Below are 26,163 nucleotides of genomic sequence, written 5' to 3'. Positions count from 1 at the left end.
TTAGCGGTCTATATGAAATTGCCTTTGCATTGACAATCGAAATTGCTTTCAAGATACACTTTTCCTAATGGTCTACCAGAGCTATTACAGACAAAATTGGTCTACAACCTGGCCATAACAAAGCTCTTTTTTTGAGGAGAGGTGGATGACAGGATGAGATCATGATCTCTTAGTAAAATGATTCTGAGGACAATTAGAAACAGACTGTAAAACTTGAGTACGGTGCGTTCAACAGTTAAGTACGGGAAACACGACATATGTTTGACAAAAACTACCCTCTCTAGAGAAATCACAGGATTTATAAAACATGTTCTTAAAAAATGAAGGTAGTCATCGTGTGATTCATGCTTCAAGGAAACAACCTGTGAAAAAATTGTTACTCCCTTCTATTATAAACCAGCAGATTTCCCCTCTTTTGAAATACATCTGTCCCCCGGTGTAATGTTCAGTGTATTTCCATCCTCAAAAAAAAGATGATGTACATACAAGGATGTCTTACCATAATACACTCCAGGTCACTAAGAGCTCATCCTTTGATTGTTCTTACACCAACAAAAAATTCAAATGTGACCATTTGGGCAAAAGACAACTGCAGATCGCTTGCAGCTTTTTCTCATGGCAGGAACGTGACAGCGAAAACAAAACCGGGGACCATGCCCAGAGAGATCTTTGATGTTCTTGTTTGCAACCAGTATTTCGTATTTGTCAGCTTACAGGTGGGGGGAAACTGTCTGTTAAGATGATTCATCTTTTGAGTGGACTTATTTCTGAGTACCAGGGAAAATAAGGGGGCCTCTTGATAAGTGATTTTAAGCTCTGGCTTGTGCTGTGTGAAGGAGCTCCTCGGTACTCGGAAAGGACGGGACTATTTTATGATTAAAAACTATCATTTATGTTGCATCTTCCAGGGAAGGTTTTCCAGTGTAAGGAGCTCTCCTGACCTGAATTTGTTAATACTTAATAGTTCTTGTTTGACAGATAAAGGTGCTTCATTAAAATGAGAAAAAAAATAATGCTACAAAGAATTCTGTTGATGCTGAATTAAAACTGTTGTCACAGAAAGTTTCAGTTCTTCTGTTTTTTATTCAACTATGAAAGCGAGGCTGTTGTCACAGGTAGAGTTCCTGTCTTTTTCTGTCAGTAAGGAGAGCCCCCTAAGGTCTCGTATTAAAAGCATCTTAAATGACTTAACCAAACATTTATTGTGAAAGGCGATTATTAGTAAAAATCAAATTTAATTACACACTCATCTTAGTGTAACATGCATATGTGTTTTAAAATTCTTTAAAAAATTTACTGAGGCAAGGAGAGGATATGGATGAGCCCTAGAATGGCTATAATCACCTGGAGGAGAGTCTGTCTACATACGTAGAGCTCAACTATGATTTTTTAGTTTACTCTCTTTGCACAGGGTCTTTGCGCTGGTCTGAGACACCAGCTAACAGTGTTTATTCTTGTTTAGAAGAAAAGGAAACAAACGCGCATGACAGAAGTGAAATGGGTGCCTGTCAAACCACAATGCTTTACGTTTTCTCACAGGGTCTCAAGTTTGACCAACTAAACCTTTTCCTGTTTCCTGCAGATTTTTACGTATTTCACAGTTACTGTCACATCTTAAATTTCAGGTTGCACCAACTTAGTGGTTTCCCAACTTCCTTGAAAACAGTCTCACCTGTATTTCCACACTGGCTACTAAAAGAAACAAACTTTTTGGTCACATCAAACTTAGCATTGATTTCTCAAATGAAGAATAATAGCCGGTAAAGTACTAGAACATCTGACCTAAGAGCCGAAAAAAAATATCAAAACCATTTGTCATTTTATAAGTAACTGTTGATGTTGTGCCCGGTGTCCTCACTCTTCATCCAACTGTTTTTCCCAAAGGCTAAGTCTGTGAATTTTCTCTAGACACATTTCTTTGGGCTACTGCCTTCAAAAAATAATAGCTTTGTTTGACTAACAACCGGGCCAGTCATAAACATACTTTGGGTATAGCCTCATTTTCATTTCTTACTTTTGTGAAGAAATCATGATGTGGTGAACTATTCCATTTTACAATTTCTAATTCTGTTGCTTCCCCAGTAGTTGGGTATGTTGCGATGAGTACTTGGGGTGGTTTTGTCAACATATATTGTATTTTTCAGCATAGTTACAGTGTCGTTGCATAATAAACAGTATTTTCCCATATAATGAGGTAAAATAATCCACACTCCAGTGTGCCTTCTAGGCACATCATTCAAAGTGCAATTTTCTTGTTGTGACATGATGGTTATGAACGGGTAAGAGAGGAAATAATAAACTGTTGTTGTACAGATATACAAGGCACGTCGGATCTCCATCAGCTTACCAAGAAGGAATGTGAAATGATGAGAATGCCATAAGCGGTTTCTGTAGCAGCTACTCAACCTTCCCACTATAGTGCACAAGTAGCCATAGACAGTGCAGAAGTGATGAGTCTGGCTGCATTCTGATAGAACTATTTATGGACACTAAAATTTGAACTTCATGTAATTTTCACAGGTCAGTAAGTATTAATCTTTTGATTTTTTTCCAACCATTTTAAAACTGTAAAAACCATTCTCGTCTCACTGGCCATAGAAACACAGGCAGCAGGCTGGTTTGGGCCTGTAGGCCAGTTTGCTGACCTGCCCCAACAGAATTTAACACAATGGGGAATCTAGAATTAACAGCTCAGGAACATTACAAAACTATCAGCCAAATATCTTATATCCAAGAGCTAGATTTATAACAGAAGTTATAAAATATCATTGCCTCTTAAGAGACAATAAACAAAACTGACACAGACTCTGAAATTCAGCAACTATGTGGCTATTCAAAAGGGAATCTTTGTAATTCCTATTTTTTTTTAAAGAGGTGAAGATCAAAATAAGAGGAAACCCATCAGATTATCGGCTATATTGTGTCAGCTTTAAAAAGAAGCCACAGTAAATCACACCAAATGTACTCTTTCAGAATAAGAGTAAATGCATTCTTGGAAAGGAGATAAATATGAATTTTAACATCTAGTTGAGGTATTCATAAATAAGCCAACAGTGTTGCACTGCAGAAGGCTCAAGTAAGAGACTAATAATTAGCTATAAAGAAGTTACTGAGTTCTGTTCAGTTGCTCAAAAAAAAAAAAAAAAAATCCCGCAAATATTTTTAAAAATCACCAGTCATCAACATATATAAGAAAACATTTCCGAAGCCTTTATTTACAAAAGCTTTAAAAACAAATAATACCCTCTGTTTTGCAAATAACGTTTTGTTTAAAAAGGACCACCCAGTTACAGCATTTTAATATCATGAATAAAGAATGTACAAAGGAAACAAACCAATGTGGCTAACATGTGGAAATTTGCTAGTATTACTGATTGAAATGTAGATAACACACATCGTAACTTGCAGTCTATCATTTCAGGGCAGAGTTAATGATTACCAAAATGTCTTCCTACACATGCTCTGGTCTGGTCACATATTCTGCATGGCTAAATATTTCACAGTCTCTCTTGTCAATATATATAAAATAGATTGCAAAGATATACACAAAAAAATAAACAAGCATTACACTCCTCAGGTCATTTTATTAGCTATATATAGCCATATATATACATACACACATACGTACATATATATATGTACGTATGTGTGTATGTATATATATGACTTTATATATAGAATATATTTTTGTATTTTGTTGTTGTGCACCAAATCTCTGCATTATTCATCTTTGTAACAACTATGAAAGCACAATTTTTTCTTCTAATTTAATCTGGTACAAAATATACCTAAAGACTTGCTATCTTTGGACTTTAAAGAAACTGATTTGTGGAATCAACAAAGTAAGAGTGTCGTTAAGCATGGCTATACAATTTTTTAAAAATTAAAAACAGGGTAAACAGTGACAGAATAAAAAGAAGCAGATCAAAGGGAAGTGTGCTATCATAAAATAACTGCAGCTTCAATATCTTGGATACCAGTTTCCTGGCAGACACTAAATATCCAATCACAAGGGATTGTTCCTGAAGGGTGTAAAGCTGGTTTGAAAAATTCTTCGGTCAGAGCAGCCTACACATGCCAATGAGACACTGAAAGACACTAGATGTGCTTGGAAGATGAAACACTACGTACAGAAACAGCAGTTACTAAGCTCCTCAGTAGTTTTTTTGTCTTTTTTTTTTTTTTTCTGTAGTCTTGCTGAATCAACCGTTTGCACAATACATGTGCTATTTCCATGGGTCAAAAACAAGTAAATACTGTATAAGATTGGCAGATGGTCATTTTTCCAGCTAAGAGCAAGAAAAGCCAAAATTTCTGATAAAACAGAGGATTTGAGTCAGAATCACTCTCTAAAGTGCAAAATTGATGGTCCACAATCTCAAAATAGCTAAAACTCCTGTAGAATGGAAGGGAGACATGAAACAGGGAAATAAATTACAGTCAGTGCTAGTTAATTTACGAAGGGGGAAAAACAAACCAAGCCCAAGCAGGTAAAGTTTATCAAAATACTCAATATGATGCAGCTTTCCCCACTCTCTGTCACACATGCCTGCTAACAAGTATATTAAGGCCAAATTTAACCTGAATGCTTTTCTAGTTATTAAGATCTGAGATAGGAATGGTCATACTAGTACTGGAAGGCAGAAAATAAAATGGGCTATGAAAGAAAAAAAAAAAAATAGTATCATCTATCGTTCAAGGGATTCAACCAGAGATAAAACCTATATCCAAGCTTGTGTGTAGCTCAAATAAAAATAAAAGGACTATTTCATGTCATGACTGCTTGTTGGCTTCCTCTTCATATGCATTCCCTGTGCCATTCTGTACATAGGATGAACCAGAACCAAGGCCATACAAATGACCACAATATTTGGCATCATCAATATGATCTTCAAAGAACATCTAAAAAGGAATTTTGGGGAAAAAAAAAAAAAGATAATTTTAACCAAAAGGTACCACTGGTAACTTATATTTCAGCAATGTAAGTACTGACTGTTCATTAACTAAAATGATAGCTCTTTCCTATGGTGCTCCTTTGAGGCCACACATTTCAAATTCAATGAGTAAGACTAATGTTCTCAAGAAGTACGGAGCTCAAAAGAAACCAAAGAAAAAGATTACAAAGAAATGTATCAAATGTGTGTCTTTCCTATTAACATTTAGACCAGTTTAATGAGAATTTGTCATCACGGGAAAACGGCAGGCATTTTTATTCCATTCAACAATTTAACAGTGAAAATGAATGAATATAGCCAATGATAGGAGAAAAAGTTTAGGCATCAGGCAAGTAGCCTTGTCTACATACAAGGCTGAGTTGGCTGAAAACAATCAAACCCTAAACATGTTTTGGACGGTAAAATCTGAACATTCACACTAGGTTACTATTCTTGAACAAGCCAAGAAAAATAAAGATAACAAATTAGTAGCAGAGAATCCACCATTCACTGAACCATTAAGGTATTTCTAAAATGCGAAGCTGAAAATCCAAAAGGTTGTTTTAATTCCCTAATGTAGCACTGGGCAGAAGTACAAAACAAAGTATTTACTTGTCACGAATAGACATTCCAAATCACTTCTGAGTCAATACTTGGCAAACAACTATTACGCTATTATTAACACATTGCTACAAAAGTTTTAAATTTCCAAATAGTTCTTAGTCAATTCTTTAGTGTCTAAGAAGATATACTCAAAAGAATTCTACAGTTCTATTTTGCAAAAAGGAAAACTTTCTTTTCTTTGCATTTAATTTACAGTGAGGTATACCTGCGTAGATCACTTCATTACATAAGCTAGGAGTAGACTTGGGTTCATTCAATCCCACTCTTCCATACCTAGCTTTGGTCTGTCTGTTGCCACTTATAGGGCTCTGCTCAATTACGATTTTTGATTCTACAACTACTTCAGATTTACTTAACCACCTGAGAATTCAGAACCTCTTGTCAGACTCAGTCTACTAAAAGCACTATATAAGCACTACCCTATAAATTCTCCAAGTGCTGAAAAATGGCATAAGCAAATGGTGTTTTACTGGACAAGACAATGCTGGGGAAACCTAATGAATAGACTCCTTGACTCGGCAGAGCAGCACTGATGTGGTCTACAGAAAGAATGCTGGAGTTTGCCCACTAGTATTGTGTGTGAGACTCTGGACAAAAGTTACTAGCCTCTAGCTTCAGTTTTCTCATCTAAGAAATAGTATAGTTGGACCTACATGACTCCTAAAGTAGTTTAAATTGTTTCATTTTCCAGTCTATGAAGAACTCATTTGTTTTCATTTCATTCTGAACTACATTGCAAGAGGACTTATTTTTGAATACTTTCATTCAAGCGTGGTGGACACAACTTCCATGGTACCTCTAATTGTATCTTCATTTAATAACACTTATTGCCCAAACACTTTTGCCATAAGATTTTTAATGTTCTCAACCTAACAACCAACTGAGAAAAAGGCACTGATGTCTTCATACTTCTCTCATTTTGAAAAAGGCCATTCCTGTGAGCAATGAATCAGATCCTGCTTGATGCTGTGGTCCTATCCGTTCCAGCTCTAACTGTTCAGCAACTTCCTGTAAACCACCCTAGAAGAAAGAAAACTTGTCTGTCAAAACAGAAACTGTACAATACCCAAATTCACACATTACATCACTTAGACACTGACCAAAATAGGAATGGACTTTAGCATGTAAAGATGGACCTCATGAAGATTAGAAAAAAGAGACTGTGAATTACAAATTATTCATTGAGTATGGGGGAAACTTCTGATTTAGTAGAAAATGAGATCCTAATTGGGAAAATTTATCTTCATCATATGCTTTAAGTCATGTGACAGGGAAGTAACTTTGCTGAAACTATGGGGGGAGAAGATCCTATACAAGGGAACAGGTATACTGGGGGACATTTATTAAGTACCTGCACAGTCAATCCATCCATCAATAGAAAACTGACCATCGGCAGCTCCTATCAAATTCTCTTAAGCATCTTACCAATCTCTAAATAGTTTCATCTAAATAATTTGTACAAAAGAAAGCTATTATAACTAGCCAAATCCTTAAAAATTCACTAAGTGTTTAATTACGGTTCTGTGAAAAAGAAGAGCATGCAGTTTTATGTCCTTCGAAGGGTCTGCTAAATATCTGCTTATGTTAATATTGCCAGGCTTAAAAAAGAAAGAGTGAAAAGAAAGAAGAGAAAAAAGAATAAAAGAGAAAAAGCACAGAGGAAGGAAGAGAGGAAAGCAGAATAATGGGGGGAGAATAGGAGGAGAGTAATGAAAGAAAGATCGGGTCAGACAACAAAAGCAGCACAAATTCCTACTAACCCTCCTCTGTTTCACAGTGTGAAACAGTGCCGTGCAGAGAGGGGACTTGCTTCTGTGCTTAAAAATAACATGAGGATTAGGTATCATTAGCAGCTGCTTAGAAGGGCAACAGAATAGGGTCATTCAGCAAGGCTGACCGGAGGTCAAAAAGCACCTTTGTCGTTAACCTAAATTTAATACAGCAGCTCACGTAGGGCATATTCAGAATTATCTGCTATGTGCAGAACTTTTCCAGTATCGTACACACAGTGAGCAATAATTTCATTCTGTTCCTGAAAAGTGTCATTGTAGAGATACGTCAAATTTTAAAAAGCATTTCCAAAGCCAGATTAATGAACATTTAAAAAGAATTTCCAAAGCCAGATTAATGAACATGGCCATGAGGCCATGGATTCTCAGCAACTTTCGGGGGTGGACTGAGCTCCTACAGCAATAAGGCTATCCTGCTGCAACTTCACTAGAGTCACAGCTGCAAGTCTCTTCAAACTGCACAGAATTCTGCTGCTCTTGGGTGCTACAAACATGAAGGAACCTTCCTTAAAAATGTCCCCAGTTATAGGCCATATTCTGTAAAAAAAGAAGCAAACTTTGGCCAAAAGGCTACTTTTCTTCTGATTTTGAGTTCACTTGTCAAAAGCAAAGTTTCCTTACTCAGTTCCTAACTTATTTCTTTCTGGCTAAAAGTAAAGCTCTGAAAGTTTTTACCATCTCCTAAAAGTGTAACTTTATTTGCACTTCTAAAAACCTGGTAAGAAAATGTGATCAGCCTTCACGTAGGTTCTACGAAGCCACCACTTTACCGAAATGTGCTTTTCAGTTGCAGCTTAAATACAAACACCCCTGAAAAAAAATAAAGCCCATTCCCAAAATAAAGTTCATTCCCAAATGGAAGGAACTTCTACTTCTACTTATTAAAGAAATGCTCCTTTGGGAAGAAGTTATTCACAAGTAACAAATTATTACACACACGTTCAGCAGGGTCAGGATGTAAGCTACTGTCTAGACAGGACCTACACATTTACTAGCACTTACCACTAACAACTTAACATCTTTTGGACCAGGAAAAACAAACAACAAAAAAAACGACCTTTTTAGCCACATAAAGTAATCCTAGGAACATGATCCTATGACTAGACGCAACAAAATAATTTCTCTCCAAGCTGAAGGGAAAACTCTGTCACATTTACAGGTGCACGTTGATGGCCACCTCAGATTTATCTGGCATGGATAGATTATGTGCATGTTGGGCAGTAAGAACTTGCATTTTTGTGCATGAGAACTCACTAGCCCTTACATTTTCACATAGGTTAGGATTTTCAATCTGGCAATGATGAAAACCTGACTCTTGGTTTGAACTTTGTTGAAAACTTATTCTGCCCGTATACTGAAGCTCTGAAAAGGGATTTCTTATGAATTATTTATGCAACAAATAGAATCAAATGACAAGATAATGTAATTGCACTTCAAAACTTAAAATATGGCTAAAAACATCCCAGGCTAGGATCTCATTTATCAGTCACTTGGTCTAAATAGTGTGTGAGTTACAGGTAAAGCCACTTGAAACCTTACTTTGAGATTTTTGCAGCTCTTCATGAGGTACTTCACATCATATATGACAGGAAAAAATAATCGAAGGATCTCAAAGAAGTCAAGTTCTTCTTCAGGCAAGTTAGAGTTGGTCAGGATTTTGATTAAATAGCCAAAGTCATAACCACTACAAAAGGGTTAAATACAGAACAGAGGCACGTAAATACCAGAGATGAAGAAAAATAATTTTTTTTCCGAATACAAATTTTAAATGAGTCACAACTGTATTCAAAAATCAACCAAAATTTTTTTTGGAATCAACCAAAAAAATTTAAAAATGCACACAAGAATAACAGATACGTTTATAATGGTAATAGGAAAATACCATCATCTTACCAACAGTAATAAGAACATGTCACTTTCATTCAGAGATATCAATACACAGATCTATACTAGCATCCCGAGCCTGCAGTCACTAGATTACAATCTGATGACCTCTGAAAGGAGAATTCTTTTAGAAGGGTATCAAACCACCCATGGATGTCTCAAAAAAATTTAAGTAACTAGGGAACTGGAAAAATAAAGATGAATGGAAACCTGGCTAAAAAGGTCAAAAGGTAGCAGAACTGGCAAAAAGATTACAAATCTTCCCATATTTTACATAAAGAGGTCATATACTTAAAAATCCAAAGAGTAATTCCCTAATGAAATATCTTATTTCCTTAAGTGCCTTCATCAATCAACCTCTTCCCTCAAAATTCTGTTCCTATCTCATTATGACTCCTCAAGATAAAATAAGGGAAATGCTGCAGATGGAAGAAGTAAAAGTAGTAAACACTGAGAACGGTTATCCAAAGAATAAAATACCAACTCCCACATTTTCAATCAAGATCTCCTATCTCAACTGTTTAACTTTTTCCACAGCTTTGTATCTCCCTACATTCCTGTGCCACAATTACACACCCTTTTTGCCCTGTCTACCTTTTCTTCAAGGACCTCTTACAGGATGCCTTCCCTGAAGAGACTAGCTCCCTGTGATTTCTTATACAGATTGTTTTCTCGTACTACCCTTTAAAATACATGTATTGTGTTTTCCACCTGTCTGGTAGGAATCACATTTTAAAATATATCTTTAAAAAATCTTTTATTTCACTTAGTTGGAACTCACTAAATATTTGATAAGAGATGCTATTAACATATCTTTTGGAGGGATACAAATAAAATTTCTATTTAATGTTCAGAATTATTTCTAATAATAAAAGAAGGAAGTTTTACCACTGAAGACCACTAATGAATACCAACAGCAGAAACCTTTACATTTCTGGTAATTGGCAAGGAAGTAACAGCTATCTAACTAAATATAAGTCAATATAGCATTTGTTTACTGCTAGTAAAAGATTCTATTAAAATTTGGAATTTATAAATTTCTTAACTAGTTTTTATCTCCTAGAAATAGGCTAGAATGTGAAGAAAACAGTTAATGACATTTAGAATAAAATCTTGACAAATACCAGAGTCTAATTTAGACTCCACACTCTAAGAAGACATGAACCCTTTCTGGTTTTGTTCATTTCAATATCCCTACTGTCTAACACACAGTATTTTCTCAGAGTACTTTTTGAATCAAAGAATAGATCATATACAGCAAAAGGACATGATGATGCTTTCTAGTCATGACCATAAAAGTAAAAAAAAAAAGAACTGAAAAAACATTCCTCAAATTAACAAAGACTTGGGTCTGGTCTCCCGAGGTAGAGGCTCAAATGGAGAAGAGAGAAGAGAGAACAGGTGAGAAATGGCATGTTCAATACCCCCAACTCAAAAATTACTGCTTAGTACTATAGCAGAGTTTACAATATGAATACTCCTTCACCAAAGTCATTCCACACAAACCAGAGCTAGAAATTCTAAAGCACACAGGAGACTCTGACTTTTTAAAAATATGTGTGAAATGAACCCAACGTAAGAATATTAATGTCTGCATAATACAATCCTTTTTAAAGACATAGCTAAAGTCAAAGAAAATCATTCCCAAGGCCACTTTTACTCCTTGGCTTCCAGTTTAATTTAGTTCACCTAGATAGGAAAACTCTTTGTCTTATCTGGAAGTCTGTTTGTACAAAATGAACTAATTCCCTTCCTAGAAATTCTCTTCAACAATCCAGTTTTATAATAACAAAGAATTAAAAATGACCATTTATTGAGAATTTACTGTGTGCAAAGCTTTTTACCAGATGCTCAAAATATGTTATTATTGATCATTAAAACAAGATATTTATCTAGGTGATGTCTTACTGATCACTCTATTTGAAAAAAAAATTAAAATCCACCACACCCACCCACCCCTAGCATTCTCTTCACTTTTTTCTTCATAGCACTTATTAACATCTAACAAACCACAATATAAATTTCTTCATTTTAACAAATTGCCAACTCCCATCAGAATATAAACTTCATGAGGATGAGGATTTTGGTCTGTTTTATTCACAGCTTAATTCCTAGAATTTTACATCACTGTGCTTGGCACTGGTCTGGTAAGCATTAAATATTTTTTTAACAAGTGGTTTTGTTCTTTAATTTTTTTAATGTTTATTTGCTTCTGAGGAGAGAGACAGAGCGTGAGCAGGGGAAGGGGCAGGGAGAGAGAGGGAGATACAGAATCCGAAGCTGTCAGCAGAGAGCCCAATGTGGGGCTCGAACCCACAAGCCATGAGATGACCTGAGCCGAAATCGGATGCTCAACCAACTGAGCCACCCAGGCGCCCCAGGAATGGTTTTATTCTAAGGCTCAGAAATGTTAAATAACTCTTGGTAACACTGATTCCAAATGGCACTGCTGGATTTAAACCAAGATCTACTTTTCCAGCCTTACTCTTTCCACTATGCCATACCGTCGCTCTCATAGGCAAAAATGAATCATGTATCTTTACATTAAACCTTAAGGAGACCAACATTAGCTTCTTAAAAGAGGAGACTGCTATGTGGCAGCCAATTCCTTGTGGTATTAAGCCTGAAATTGCTGAAACAGTGACCCACACCAGGTGTGAAGCAGCTAGGAAATGCAAACACAAATGCCATTTTCAGTGCAATCTTTTTACCTATGAAATGATAACCATTTGACCCCTTCGCAGAGGACCACTCCCGATGTCATAAGAAGTTCTGCGAAGTACTGGGTCTCAATTCCTTCCTCCTCATGTTTTTTAAACTGGATGCCAGATGTTGTTAGTAGCTCTATAGAGTCCTGGGCATACATGTCCTCCCTGGCAGGAGAAAAAGAAAGACAACCTTCAAAAGTGCCATTCTTCAAACAAACTGGTTTTCTCCCACTTACATCCAACAGCTATGGGACCAGAAAGAACAAAATAGAAGATTGGCTTGGGTCCAATTATTCCAGTGCTTCACAGATATGAAGGAAAATGCAATTTAAATGTAAAGATTATTATTTTAGAAAAGTATTCAGTAAAGCCTCATTCAGAACAGTCCAAGGGGGAGATTTTAATCTTCACTACAGCTCAATTTCACTAGCCTTTCACAAGTTAAATAAATTTAACTGAGTTTGAAAAAAAAGATCTTCTACTCACCAGGGGCTACCACTCAAAGTAAAAGACATGTTCTTTTCAGGGGCTTTCAGTCTCAGCAGCCTTTTTTATTGCTGCCAGATGGAGCTGTAGCCACAGGGGTGACAGCCTATATCCATCTCCCATGCTCCCAGCAGCACCAGAAAGGAGACCAAGAGGAAAATATCCGATGTGGCTAAGTTAAAACTACATTCCAACGGAAAGAAAAAGGAGATCCCTTCCCTCACTAATGATGAGCCATTCAAACGGCTCCAACAACCAGTAAAAGATTTAAAATGAAAGGCTTTGCTGTAACAGCAATAATTTCTTCTAACAATCTTAATCCTAGAAAATTACCTTCCAAAAATCAAGCCAGGAAATCTAAATATAAACCAATCCTTCAAGATTTTACTTAAGCCAAGAAGAAATCTCTAATTTCTAAGTACGAACACATACATATCCAAAATGTTAAAGGATCAAAACAAAGGTACAGGTTTCGGAAAATACATGAAAAGTATTTTGTGCAATGCCCACTAAATTTTTATTTATTTTTTAGTTGCAAGAATACTGGTTTCTATCACTTTATTAAAAGCTTTAAGAAAACTAACCCCCCACCCCCCCCAAAAAAAAAAACACAAAACATTACACTTAGGTGAAAAGTATTCTTATGGTCTATTCTGTAGAAATCAGTTTGCTTCTAAATGTCTTTGAAAAATAACACAACAAAATGTGTACAGATGACAGACGGTAACTACACTTACTGTGCTGACAGAATTGTCAAATCACTACATTATGCACCTGCAATCAGTGTATCATTGTATGTGAACTATACCTTAATATAAACATGTTTAAAAAATAGCAAAAATAGTCACTGAAACATTTAAAACAGAGGGGAACCGCGATCATCACTTTATGTCAAAATTTCTATCTGAATAAATCTACCACAAACTTTTTTCATTAAACAACAGATATTATTGGCCTTACTACACTAAAAATGTGTACCTTGGGGAGCCTTGGTGGCTCCATCAGTTACGAATCCAAATCTTGGTTTCAGCTCAAGTCACGATCTCATGGTTCATGGGACTGAGCCCTAAGTCGGGCTCTGTGCTGACAGCACGGAGCCTGCTTGGGATCCTCTCTCTCTGCCCCTCCCTGCACTCGCATGGGTGCTCTCAGAATAAGTAAATAAAAAATAATCCTAAAAAATATATATACGTACTCTAAACAACTAACATCCCACTCATCAACCTCTGACACTTGCAAGGAGAGGCATGCTTTAGCAAATTATAACCAACCAAAATCATCTCTTTTTTTCTGTATAATTCACATAACTCAGATTAAGTTAATGTACTGTCATTTAATTTCTTTGGATAAATATTTTAAAATTTGGAACCAATTTTATGTTTTATAATGCCCAACTCATTAGAGAGAAAGCTGGAAGCTCCATACAGGTAGGCTAATAAATCTCTAAATAGGATGAAGAAAATTTCTTGTTGGTAAGGGAAGCTTCATAATTGCTACAACTCAATTCTCCAAATCAACAGACTGTCCCTTTCCCACAGTATCCATTTCAAGTTTTGAAATCATTCCCCACCCTCAAAAATCCCAGTAAGCGTAGAAAAATATTAAAATATGCAAATCTCAAAAAAGTAGTTAAAATACAGTCTAGTCAAAACTGTAAGAACTGCTGCAGGTGCAGGGTTGGCTTACTGATTACAGCAATCTGTTCAGAACAACAATGAACAGTAATGTCATTTCTCCTAACACTATCAAAGTCAAGGTGGCAAAATAGCCAGTTTTAATAACTGAACAGGAATGAAAAGTCACGTACAAATCTCTAAAAAATGCTTTCCCAAAAAGCAGATACAAGGCTACTCATCTCAAATAATATCCTAAAAACAGAAACTAACTTAACTAGGTATGTTAAATTTAATAAATATATATCTTTTCACCATTTTTTCAGAGCAGGTTCCATGCTCAACGTGGGGCTTGAACTCATGACTCCGAGATCAAGAGTCACATCCTCCACTGACTGAGCAAACCAGGTGCCCCTACTTTTTTGACATACCTACAAGTATAAACTTAACCTACTACACAAATTCACAATTTTAAACACAGCAGATTAAAGATTCAATTTGGAAATGCCTTCCAACCTCAATCATTCCTGGTTCAACATGTATTTTACATTTTAAAACATGCATACTTTAATATTTAAGCTTACACTAAAACGAGCAAAGGCAAACTAGAATACAGATTGTCACAAGTACACAGAGGGTTATTAACTTAATATTTAATGAACTCAAACCAAGAACACATAATATGCTCCAAAAATCTGCAAAGGCTACCTGAAAGACACTAGGAAGAGCCTACATGTCCACAGCTGACAACTGCTCTTTAGCCTTCAAATGCCTGTGCTCTATCTGTCAAACAAAATCAAAACCACCCTGTTTGATTCTGCTGTCCTGTCTACTTACGGTGGTCTCTATTTGTCCTTTTCACTGCCACTTTCCTTAAATGAATTATCACCTTCCTTTCTGTTACCACTGAACCCACAATCTCCTATAACCTCTACTACACTATTAAAATGATTCTCTCAAATACCAAGAATTACCATAACCATCAAATTGATGACTTTTTAGAAATTCGTTCCCATCTCCTTTGAGAGAGCTTTTCTTCTGCACAGCTCGTCAGTATCTCATTTCATTTGTCATTCTACGTATCAACTCCAAATTCAGTTTGGAGAGAATTCCCATACACTGATCATTATCTAACAATTCTGACTCTCAGACTTTGGCAGGTGGAGAGCAGACAGCCAAGTTACAGGAACGCTAAGTTATAAAGACCACAAGCAACTTTCCTCAACACTATATCCCTGATGCCTAGCACAGCTGACACATCTAGGCACTCAATAAAAAAGTCAATTTTCATCTTTCTTTAAAATATCCAAGATTCTATTCATGGTACTCTATCTCCACATTAGGTAGTCCCAGGTTTACCTTCCAATTAATCGGTTCTACTTAAATAACATGATTCAGTATATTCTTCTCCTTAAACTTCTTCTCAGACATTAACATTAGTATAAATGGAATAAATTAGTATAAATTTGGTAACAAGCAGCCCTCTCTGTATAAGAAAAAAAGTCCTTCAAAGATTGCAATAAGTCAGTTGTTATTATGACAACGATGTTTCTAAAAAAGGAAAATGTTGGGGCGCCTGGGTGGCGCAGTCGGTTAAGCGTCCGACTTCAGCCAGGTCACGATCTCACGGTCCTTGAGTTCGAGCCCCGCGTCGGGCTCTGGGCTGATGGCTCAGAGCCTGGAGTCTGTTTCCGATTCTGTGTCTCCCTCTCTCTGCCCCTCCCCTGTTCATGCTCTGTCTCTCTCTGTCCCAAAAATAAATAAACGTTGAAAAAAAAAAAATTTTTTTAAAAAAGGAAAATGTCAATTTTACCAAAATTAAGACAGGGAAGGGTTACTTCCTACTCATGTATTTGCATCACAACAATAACTTAGTTAAAAAACAATGTCCTAATGATCAGCTTGGGGAAAAAGTAACATGGAACAAATGAAATGGCTAAGAACTAATTTTAAAAACAGTTATCTTTTGTAGTACTTATAAAAGATTATTACCAGTTTGAATAGACAGGAGTACTTTTTACCCTTGAGAAGGTTCTGGCATACATTATGAAATCCAACAAAGTAAAACAAAGAGTGAAGCTAAACATTATGTAATTAGAAGTCATAGTATACCACTGACCCTACTCTCTAAAATCACCAGCCCTGCTTTTTAGATCTGATATGCTAACTATCAGATTATTGTACAGACAATGGGAGGTTCTTACACTGGCACTACCATTAAATGTCCCACAGCTTCTTTTACTATTTTTTAAACCAGATGTAAGATCATATTACACAAGTACAAGCTGTCAAACAGAAGGATATGCTAGAGTATCATAACTTAGTAAGAACATATTAAACATTTCCCCACCTCACACTAAGTTTGTAAACAATCTGCCCTCACCCAACACCACTCTAAACTTCCCTAAGCTATCAAGACTACTCTTACAAATGATACAGAAGTACTACAAGTAAGGAAACTGGGTTTTAACCTAAGTCTTGAGTCAGTTCAGATTCTAGATTCAGAATACTGCAGATTCTGAACTGTTTCTGAAAGAAATACCAAGTTCAAGGATACCTTTCTCTCTCCAATAGGTAAGCTACAAGAGGTTTTTTTGGGCTGATCTGGGACTATATTATATAACACTGATTTCACCGGAAAATGCACCCAAGTTTCCAAGAAATGTCTTACTACTTTTAACATGTAATCAATTCATAAACTGGAGTTTGACTGTAATAAAAATCTCTTCACAGGGATAACCACTACAACAAAGATATACATTTCAAACTGCACACAAAGTTTAAAAGTAAAACTAATGCAACGTTATTTTTTCTATCAAGAAGTATGTTCAATACCCAAGGTTTTCCAAATTTCAAAAAAAGTGGTAGTCATACTTTTCAAATAACATCTCTATAATTCAAAGTATTTGAATATTAAGTCTCCTGTATCCTAATTTTTTTATCCCATAAGAAATCTAATCTTTTGGGGGCGCCTGGGTGGCGCAGTCGGTTAAGCGTCCGACCTCAGCCAGGTCACGATCTCGCGGTCCGGGAGTTCGAGCCCCGCGTCAGGCTCTGGGCTGATGGCTCAGAGCCTGGAGCCTGTTTCCGATTCTGTGTCTCCTTCTCTCTCTGCCCCTCCCCCGTTCATGCTCTGTCTCTCTCTGTCCCAAAAATAAATAAACGTTGAAAAAAAAAAAAAAAAAAAAAAAAGAAATCTAATCTTTTGAATTTTAAGCTTTAAATATTTATAGGATAACTGAGCCAAATTCAGTTAGCATTTCATTCACCATACATGAGGGAAATCAATTTCTACCATTAAGCTAAAAAAAGTTTGGGTTATATTTGTTTCCCACTTACGTCAAATTAAATTTAAAATTAAACTGCCAAGTTGAAGTTCCTGGAGGGTATTCTCCTTGCTCATTCATAAATGTCAGTCCTAGCTGAATTATCTTTAACAAGTCTACATTACATCGCAATAGTTGGTACTGATAGTCAGCATTGCTCCTGAATTCTCCAATAGGTCTCGCAACCACACCTGGAAACTCGGTATCCTGTAAAATAGTTTTAAGATTCATTATTTACTAAATGGTCAAAACCACAATCCACAGATTGTTAGAATAAATCATTTTTGGTACAAGTCAAAGAATCCCATTCTAGAGAATATTCTATACATTCATATTCAATTACAAATTACCTTTTAACTATGAAAATTGTTACTTTTTAAAACCATAAAACTCTACAAATTTAATGGCTTTTTTAAATATTAAATATCACATCCATAAAAAATTACTATGTATAAGATATGAATGCTAAACGCAACCAAGTACTCTATTCCCAAAGAAAGGGGAAAAATCATACATTCATGTTTTTCAAGGGGTATGTGAAACTATGCCCACAGAATGCTAGCATTAAAATCAATAAAGAACTGGTTAATAAAAATGGAAAATTCATCATACTCTCCAATTGTTTCTCTCAGACAAGGTTTGTCTAAGCACCAAAACCCTGTCACTTCTTGGGCTAAGACAGTACTCCGTCTTTATACTCTAGGGAAGCATGTCATCAAAAACTGCATGATAGCCACTTATTCTTGTAGAATGTTATCATGTCTCTATTTTGTGGGACTTAAAAAAAAAAAAAACCCATTTCTAATTATGGGTAAATACACCTTTATTAAATAGGTTATATGTGTTCACTCAAATATTTGTTTTTTTACCAGTCAACCTGCCCCTACACACACAAACGCATTTATTTGCATTAAAAATACTGAGAAGAGGATACTATCATACATCACTTTAGTTTTAAAACTCAAACTGAAAACCTAAGAAAAAATCTGAATATCAAGTCCCTAAGAAACAGTAAAGAAATTAAAACCTCTCTAAATTTAGTCCAACTCAACAACCACTTTACTGGACGCTGTGTGTTATGCTGTGTGTGTCGTGAGGATGACTAAGAGAATAACCCATTGTTCACAGAACTTACAATCTAGAAAACAGTACAATAACATATGGACAAGATACAGTAGTAAAGCAGCAAAACTAACTGAATAGACGGTCTAGGTAGATTGAATAATAAATGCAAAAGCAGAGATGCTTAATAGCACAGTGTGTTCATGCAACTCCAATGATGATTCAAACAACAAGAACAAGAAAAAACCACAGGTCAATAATATTTCACTGGGAGATCTTTTTTTTTTTTTTTTTTCAGAAAGACATGCAGGAGCTCCCAAGCTTTTGAGTTCGGTGCTCATCTGGTATTATCAGTTAGCCTTAGTGTTGCTAGGAGCTGAACTGGCACTCACAGCTAGGTTCTACTGTTCTGCCGAATATAAACAGTTTCACACTTTAACACCAGACAAGACCACTCTAATCATGACTGAACACAGACAAAAACATAAACATTGTCCAAACCACAAAACTGATCAAACATTCTTCTACCTTGGCTAATATAAGTAACCGCTGCTTCTTTATAGCTTTAGTCTCACTCTAGTCTTCTCTCATCCTAGTCTGGCCTTATTAAGATACCCTGTCACAAAATTATCCCAGCTTCCCAACAGCATCCAATTCAGAGCAAGGCCCTGCTTCCTTAATCCTTAAAACCACCTGACACAAGCCCAAATCCTATAAGTCTTTTCTAACACTCTTACTCAAATGTCCCATGGTTGCAATGGTATGCATTTTCCCTCACTGCAATGAGTAATAACCCAATTTGTCCCATTGCAGATGTGTTCCAGGTGATATCTGGCTGGACGAAATTGACAAAATTTCTTTTTATAATTAAGTTAAGCCCTAAAAAAAAAAAAATCAACCAGATGGGTTGAATTCAAGACTTTTCAAAACCCTCTTCCCCTCTTATAAGAAACATTTTAAGGATTTGATCATAGGCATACCATAGCAACATAATTGTATTTTCGGATAACTTGACGAATTTTCTTCATCTCTTCATCCAGGTTGCAAGCCCAAACTTCACAAATTCTTTGGCTATGATCTACAGTTGCTGCTGGCATAGTGAGGGCACAAGAAGTCTAGATGCCAAGCATCAAAATGTTATACTTGATTGAAGATTTGTTTGTTTCACAAAATACTGTATCCTTTATTTTTGTACCTGTCAAAATAAAAACCAAAATAAAAACCAGCAATATCAGAAATCTGAATCACAGACTAATTGAGTTGATACAAATCTAAAAGATTATTTATTCGAAGTCTTTGACTCATATGTAAATCAGTTTGGGAAGTGACTTGTCTAAAAGCACATAACGGTAAGGAAAAAAGAACCACAACATAGGTTTTCTGGTTCTAATATCAATATTAAGTAAAAACAGTATTTTTTTATGTCTACATACCAATCATTTTTAAAAACTTTCCATTAATTGAAGACTGCTTTGAATTCAACTCACTCCCTGGATAAAATTTTATAAAGACATCCATTTCCAGATAAAAAATGAAAAGCTAAATACTGATACACATGTGAGAAGATCAGATGTCACTAGGAAAACTGTAGTGTTTGCTTTTACTCACTAATAGAACATTCAAAATCCGATTTGATCACAAAATCTATTTTACTGGCATTTATTCAAGTCAGATTGGAAGGGACTTTTTAGTAAACCAACAACAACGAAAACAAACAAAATCTATCTGAAAAATAACTAACAGCCACAGAAACTATTTGAATGTCCATAACTACAGGAAGGAAAAAGAGAGGGAAAAATAGACAATATGCATTTCAAATTGTTTCTAATTTCCTAAAACCACAGCATTTTTTTTCCCTGGTTACCAAACACACATCTCACGTTTTTGGTCCATAAACACAGTATCACGGTACATAATGATAGAGTACAGACCAACATTTTGATTTTGGGACAGGAAAATTACAAATGCTCGTTAATTTTTTCACAGTAGTTTGAAAAATCCTAACAAACAAGGGTAAGAAAGGGAATTATGATCGCCCCCCCCACCCCCGCCAACACTTCAGTCACAAATGTAACCTGGACTGCTGCAAGAACAGAAAGTAAAGATCCAGGGAACCCCCGCTCCTATATTACCCTCCCCCTCCGCTAAACACACACACCCAGCCAGCCACACACCCACACCCACACCCACACACACACACACTTCAGCAAGACCCTGTGGCTTAACAATGCTTTCTCCACCTCTCTCTCTCTACAACAATTCCAGAAGCCCCGAGGAGGCACCAGAGGCCTTCTCATTACTGGATAGAATCTCCGTACTGCAGCCTCCCAAAGAAACGAGAGAACAGCACAGAGGCATTCAAGTCATAGATAACTCTCTTCCCTGGCAGAGGGCCAGTGTGAAGGTGCTTGATAACCATTTACTGGAGCCAGACTGACTCCAAAGAACTGTTGCGAGAAGAAATACGAGGAGCTGAGGATCTAGGCCACCGCCCTCCACTCCCAATTTCCGTCCAACAGCGTCGAAGCCCCAGGTACAAAGCCTTTACGTCATCACCCCGCGCCACCCCCTTGACATACCCTCAGTCCGTTACCCTGCCCCCTTCCACCCGCCGCCTAGCTCTTTCCTTCGCCTGCTGCGTTCCAGCTGGCGCCATCTCTCACCCTCTCCGGTTCATCGTTCCCGCCCCCTTTCGACTTCCCCAATCCGCCCCTCCCCCCGGCAGACGCAAGATCTACTTGTGTCGCTGAGCTCGCGCTCCTCCTCCTCCTCCTCGCCATAGAGACAGCAACCAGCGGCGGTGGCGGTGGCGGTAGCGGCGGCAGCAGCGGGTGCCCCATAGACACCTCGCGCCCAGCAAGGGGGAAAGGGGAGCCGGGGCTGCGTCGCTCCGTGCTGCGCCGTCGCTTCTCGCACGTCCTGGCGGGGGCGCTAGGTGATGACGCGCCACGCAAAGGGGGCGGAGCACGCTGGTGACGGAAGCAGGGGTGGTGGAGCACCGAGCGGTCGGGCTGCCGGGCCGATTGGTTTGGGTGTCTGGACCGTGAAGGTAGCGCTGCTTGTCCCGGGCGGCTACTTTCCTCTAGCTGCCCACAGTCATAGTGGTTCGCTCAGGACGCAAGGACCCCTCAGCTCGCTTGCTTAGGAGAAGACGCGGCCGCCCGGTACTTGGGACTCGGGCGTCTCGGACTGCTCCTCCTGCCGCTGGGGAACCGCCGGGTTGAGCAGCTGGGAGAAAGCAGGCCAGAGCCGTCTAGGGCCTCGGGCCCGGGGACCCGTGGAGGATGAGCTGGCTCTTTCCCCTGACCAAGAGCGCTTCCTCCTCCGCAGCTGGGTCCCCCGGTGGCCTCACCAGCCTCCAGCAGCAGAAGCAGCGCCTCATAGAGTCCCTCCGGAATTCACACTCCAGGTGACTGGTCGCTGCCTCGCCGACCGGAGGAGAAAGTAGGGCGGGAGGGTGGGCTGGTCCTCGCCACACTCACAGCTCCTCAGGCCTACTGCCCGCCAGCTGCCTCCTTTTGACCTATTCCCCTTTGTCCTGAGTCACCCCCTTGCTCTCCTATCCCTGACCCATGTTCAGGATTTCCTTCTGGACCCTTTCTTGCTCTCTCTTGCCTCACCACGGCTCAGCCCTTCCAATTCCGACTTACTCATCCCTCCTGACACATCACTGCTGGCTTTAATCTGTCTTATGTTCTGTAACTAGTATCCCTTTCTTTGCTTCCTCACTAGCTTTTCCCCTTGCCCATCTGATTGCCACGTTGGCAGAATTGTCAAAGTACTCTACTTGGCTAAAAATAAGAGTAATCTCCAGGTTTCACAGAGTGTAAAAGTTTTTGGAGGAAAAAAAAAAGTAACAAAAGGAAAGAGAAACCAAAGGTTTTATTAGTGAGTTCTTTTCGGCTGGGAATGACAAACTCGATCGTCCTAAGTCGTTGAGATTTACCCTCTTCCCACAGCCTCCCCCAATTTGACAAACTTCCAGTCTCCATTTGTCACTTTATTATTCTTGCTCCCACACTCAGGAATTGCCTTCTATTCATGTTAATTTGTTGTCTTCTTACGAGTTTGTCATTTCAGCATGGTCAGTTTAGAAATATATTGCAATTCAAATTATTTCAGAGGTTTTTACTGTAAACTTCAGCCTTTTGCAAATGTTTGTGGCCTCTAATGGCTTACAAAATTTGGAACTGCCTCTTTATATGAATTATGCAAGTTTCGTTACTGAACAGTGTCACAACATGTCTTTTAATGTAAAGATGCCAACATCAGTCAAACCCAAGTCTTCTTTAAATGGACTTTTCATGCATTTAAAAAATATATGAGGCCATAAAATTAATTCCTGTTGAATGAGCTCTTAAGGGCCATTTTTCCTGTTACTCTAATAATTTTTCCCAAGCAAGGAAGTTACAGTGTAGAGTAGTTTTAAATTAAATACGTTGTTAAAAGAAAAATTCACAGCAAAATTAGTATGGCTAAATTAAGGGCTATTGCTGATTGAACTTCAGATGTTTCTCAGTTCTTTGTCTCAATTGTTCTGCTTGTTGAGAACTTTCAAAAGGTGAAAATATATGGTATTGAACAGAAGAGAGTGTCATGCCATTTGTTTGAGTGGTGGCTTTGTCACAGAGTTCTTAAAAATCAGTCTTAATTTTTTTTTCAAATCAGCCTTATTTTCGTGTTCTGTCTTAACCTGTAAGAGCTACTGTTACAAGATATGCTTATAAAATAAGTTGACTCATTTTGAAGGAACATAACTAAAGCTTGTCTTCTTAGTATCACATTGGAAGACTGTCTATATACTGAACCAGTACTACTATTGCTAAAACAGTAGAACCACACCTTGGAATTAATTACTTTAAAGTCTTTAATAGATACCGTTGAATATTCTCCCTGCTGGCAAATTTTTATTCTTTGAGGTTGGCGTTGACTTTTTTAAATACTCTAAAGCCTCTTGCTGCTAAAGGTAGTAAATAAGGGAAGTAACTGATCTGAACTTTCTTGTGGGTTTTTTTGGTCTCCCAAATAAGGTGACATTCTAAAATAAGATTTGCTAATCTAAGGAGTTCTGGAATTGGCTTAAGCTTTTAAGTTCTTTTATAAAAATACTTGTAGTTTCGTTTTATTGAAATATTTCACATTTATAAACTAGGATAATTCTGGGGACGATTAGGTCACGTATTTCCAGTTTTCAGAGAATAGTACAGTGCCAGAAAAAAATGTCATCCATCTGTTCTTGTTAAATCTGCCATTTGAACTCATACATACATTTTAAAGCTAGTTGGTGAAAATGATCTATCTATGCAGTATATGACAATATGTCACTTCAGTAGCCAAATTTAATACTGCAACTTATAAAGATTTTTGTTCATTAAGACACTGTGATTGGTGAATCTGAAGGTGCCCTCTGCAAAAGTTGAAAGAGTATCTCAGATGATATTTTAATGAATAACACAAAAGCTTCCTAAATTACGAATATCAATATCTCGTTGCATGCGAGATTAGGCCCACTTCCCTAATGTTTCGTACTCTATCCCTTCTTCAGATGTAAGGTCAGCAGCTCTTTCCTAGCAAGGAAAGTATCCAGCTTCTGCCCTCCTCAATAACCCCATTCTTTCTTACACCTTCCAACTCTTACCTTCTTTTTTAACTCCTTACAATTAAAAAAATTCCATTTCAGGAAATAGTCTGTTTGATTCCCTTCCTTAAATGAATGTAAACTCCTTTTTTAGGTACTTTAGGAAATTTTTACCTCATCTTTCTCAGGCCTCTCCTAAAGTTTAGCTGCATTTTATGTGTATTTCCTCATGTTAATCTTACTGGTAAGTCAGGGCAAATGGGAAACTGTCATAGATGACAAACAAAAGTTTTAACCAAAGCATAATAACATATTTGTCTGGTATGAAAATGGAAACTGGAAGTTATGTAGGGTAGGCTCGAGTAATAGATTCCACCTTGTGAATAACAGTGATCACAGTATTCATTTTACCACTGACATTCCTATCTCTGTGGGCAGGAGTAGAATTAATTCTGTTGTTTGTTCTACTTCCTAAAGAAGCACACTCTGAAGGAAACTTTTGGTTTCCCGCCCTAATCCACCCCCCTCTACTTATTGAAAGAACAACGGTTTTAATCTGCTTTCCCAGTCTGCAGGATCACATACTTAAGGGAGGCTGTGCTCTTTCAACTCCAGGAGGCAAATAATGATTGTTTAAGCCAATCATTTACCCTGCAAGTTACTGTGGAAGCAGGACTCTTGACCTAATCTCGCTCCACGGGAGTTGGAGAAGTCGGCTGGGGAGCTGCTCAAAACATTTTCTGAGTAATAGAGATGTCTAAAAGGAAATTCTTCTCTTCATGGGACATCTGGAACTGCTTGGATCATGAAAGGCAGGCTAACTACTGAATGTGGTAGAGTAGAAAGGTGGAATGTTCATGATAATACTGTGATGCTGAATTAACCAATTTTGGAACGTTTGATGACTCTGGACTTACTCTTCTTCAGGATTAATGACCCCTTACTGTTTAAGCCCCTTTCGACCTGGGTTTTCAGTTACAGGACTTGAAATTGAAACTATCCCAAGTGATACTCTCTAATCCCAATATTTAAAGATGCTTCAGGAGTGAAGCTGTTAATTATTTCCCTGCATTGTACTACAACCAGAACATACTGAAAACGGATGGTCTTAACAGTTAACTATTCTAACTATCCTGGTTTCTCCTCTCTTAACAATATTTAAGTTAATTAGCTATTTTCTTTCTTTAGCTCTAAAACAATAATTTGGAAGGGTGTTGGAAATGGTAATTAACTATGTAATTTCAAAGTTATACAAATAGTAATCTTTCTTTATTACCTTTTAGTTAGGGATATCAGGTCTCTCAAGTAAAAGACTTTTGCATTCATTTAATAATAACATGGTAATTCTGGTGCTATTTTTATTTTATATTAAATAAGAAAATCTAATTGGGAGTTATTACGTTTGTCAGGATTGCTTTTTTTCTTTTTCCCTATATTATGATGAATAGTCTTAATGAAAGAGGCTCTGAACCAGCAGTTAGGAGTCACTGATAGATCATTAACAGCATTGCAACACTGGATGCTCATGTAACCTTAATAGGCCTTAGGGACCCCTGAAGTAAGAGGATTAACTGCCTGATCTCTTACTGCCCTGCCCAGCTGTGAAAGTCTGTGTTGGTTCCTCAGGTTCCTGGGTATGAGCACTGTCTTAGAGATAAAAGACAAAATGAATTTGAGCAACATAAATGGAAGTACGCAAAAATCATTGACACTGGAAAAAGCAGCCTGACTTAGGTGAATGAAAGCTTTGTCATCAAACTGACCTGGATTCCAGTTTGGCTCTAACACACAATGGCAATGTGACCTTTTGGCCAGTTACTCAACTTCTCTGAGCCTCCAGTTCCCATCTGTAAAATCACGAGTTGTGATTCCTGTCATGAATGAAAGAGTGTTAATATTTCAGTGTTTTATATGAACATTTATTGGAGTACCTGGTACAATGTGAGCATATGGCGAATTACATTCCTGCTTTCTACCGCATAGAATCAGTATGCATGGAACCTTTGCTTCTTAGCCTGTATGCGTCTTGCCAGCTTATTGTTTGTGAATCCTTCACAAGCCCACCTATAACTCATTTGCCTCTGTCAGGAATACTTCTGACTTGCCATTCAGTAAGCAAGTCTGTTTTGGATAGTTTCCTCGCAAATGAAATGTACCT

The 26,163-nt window shown here is 37.5% G+C and overlaps 2 protein-coding genes across 9 annotated transcripts in view; one reads left to right on the top strand and one right to left on the bottom strand.

The window, feature by feature from the left end:
- Nucleotides 1–3,187: 3,187 nt before the first annotated feature.
- Nucleotides 3,188–21,275, bottom strand: CNOT7 (CCR4-NOT transcription complex subunit 7). Of its 7 annotated transcripts, none has more exons than XM_045454953.1 (7): nucleotides 21,166–21,275; nucleotides 19,408–19,622; nucleotides 17,379–17,572; nucleotides 11,944–12,105; nucleotides 8,888–9,032; nucleotides 6,468–6,578; nucleotides 3,188–4,902 (listed from the first exon to the last, which is right to left on the bottom strand). In XM_045454953.1, exons 2-7 carry the CDS (start codon nucleotides 19,522–19,524, stop codon nucleotides 4,774–4,776), a joined length of 858 nt encoding a protein of 285 aa, XP_045310909.1. In that variant the 5' UTR covers nucleotides 19,525–19,622; nucleotides 21,166–21,275; the 3' UTR covers nucleotides 3,188–4,773. The 7 variants fall into 7 exon arrangements, with proteins under 7 accessions (XP_045310909.1, XP_045310915.1, XP_045310926.1 ...); XM_045454959.1 differs by lacking the exon at nucleotides 21,166–21,275 and adding an exon at nucleotides 20,668–20,942; XM_045454970.1 differs by lacking the exon at nucleotides 21,166–21,275 and adding an exon at nucleotides 20,866–20,889.
- Nucleotides 21,276–21,471: 196 nt separating this feature from the next.
- Nucleotides 21,472–26,163, top strand: part of VPS37A (VPS37A subunit of ESCRT-I) — a 45,596-nt gene continuing 40,904 nt past the window's right edge. Inside the window, exon 1 of one of the 2 annotated variants that reach the window (XM_045454920.1) lies at nucleotides 21,472–21,836. In XM_045454920.1, the coding sequence (XP_045310876.1) occupies nucleotides 21,712–21,836 (125 nt within the window). In that variant the 5' untranslated portion in view covers nucleotides 21,472–21,711. The remainder of the gene's footprint in view (nucleotides 21,837–26,163) is intronic. The other variant, XM_045454926.1, reaches the window with a different exon arrangement.

Source organism: Leopardus geoffroyi, chromosome B1 (assembly GCF_018350155.1).
Source record: "Leopardus geoffroyi isolate Oge1 chromosome B1, O.geoffroyi_Oge1_pat1.0, whole genome shotgun sequence".
NCBI classification, from domain to species: Eukaryota; Metazoa; Chordata; class Mammalia; order Carnivora; family Felidae; genus Leopardus; species Leopardus geoffroyi.
This window is presented reverse-complemented; position numbering and strand designations above follow the sequence as displayed.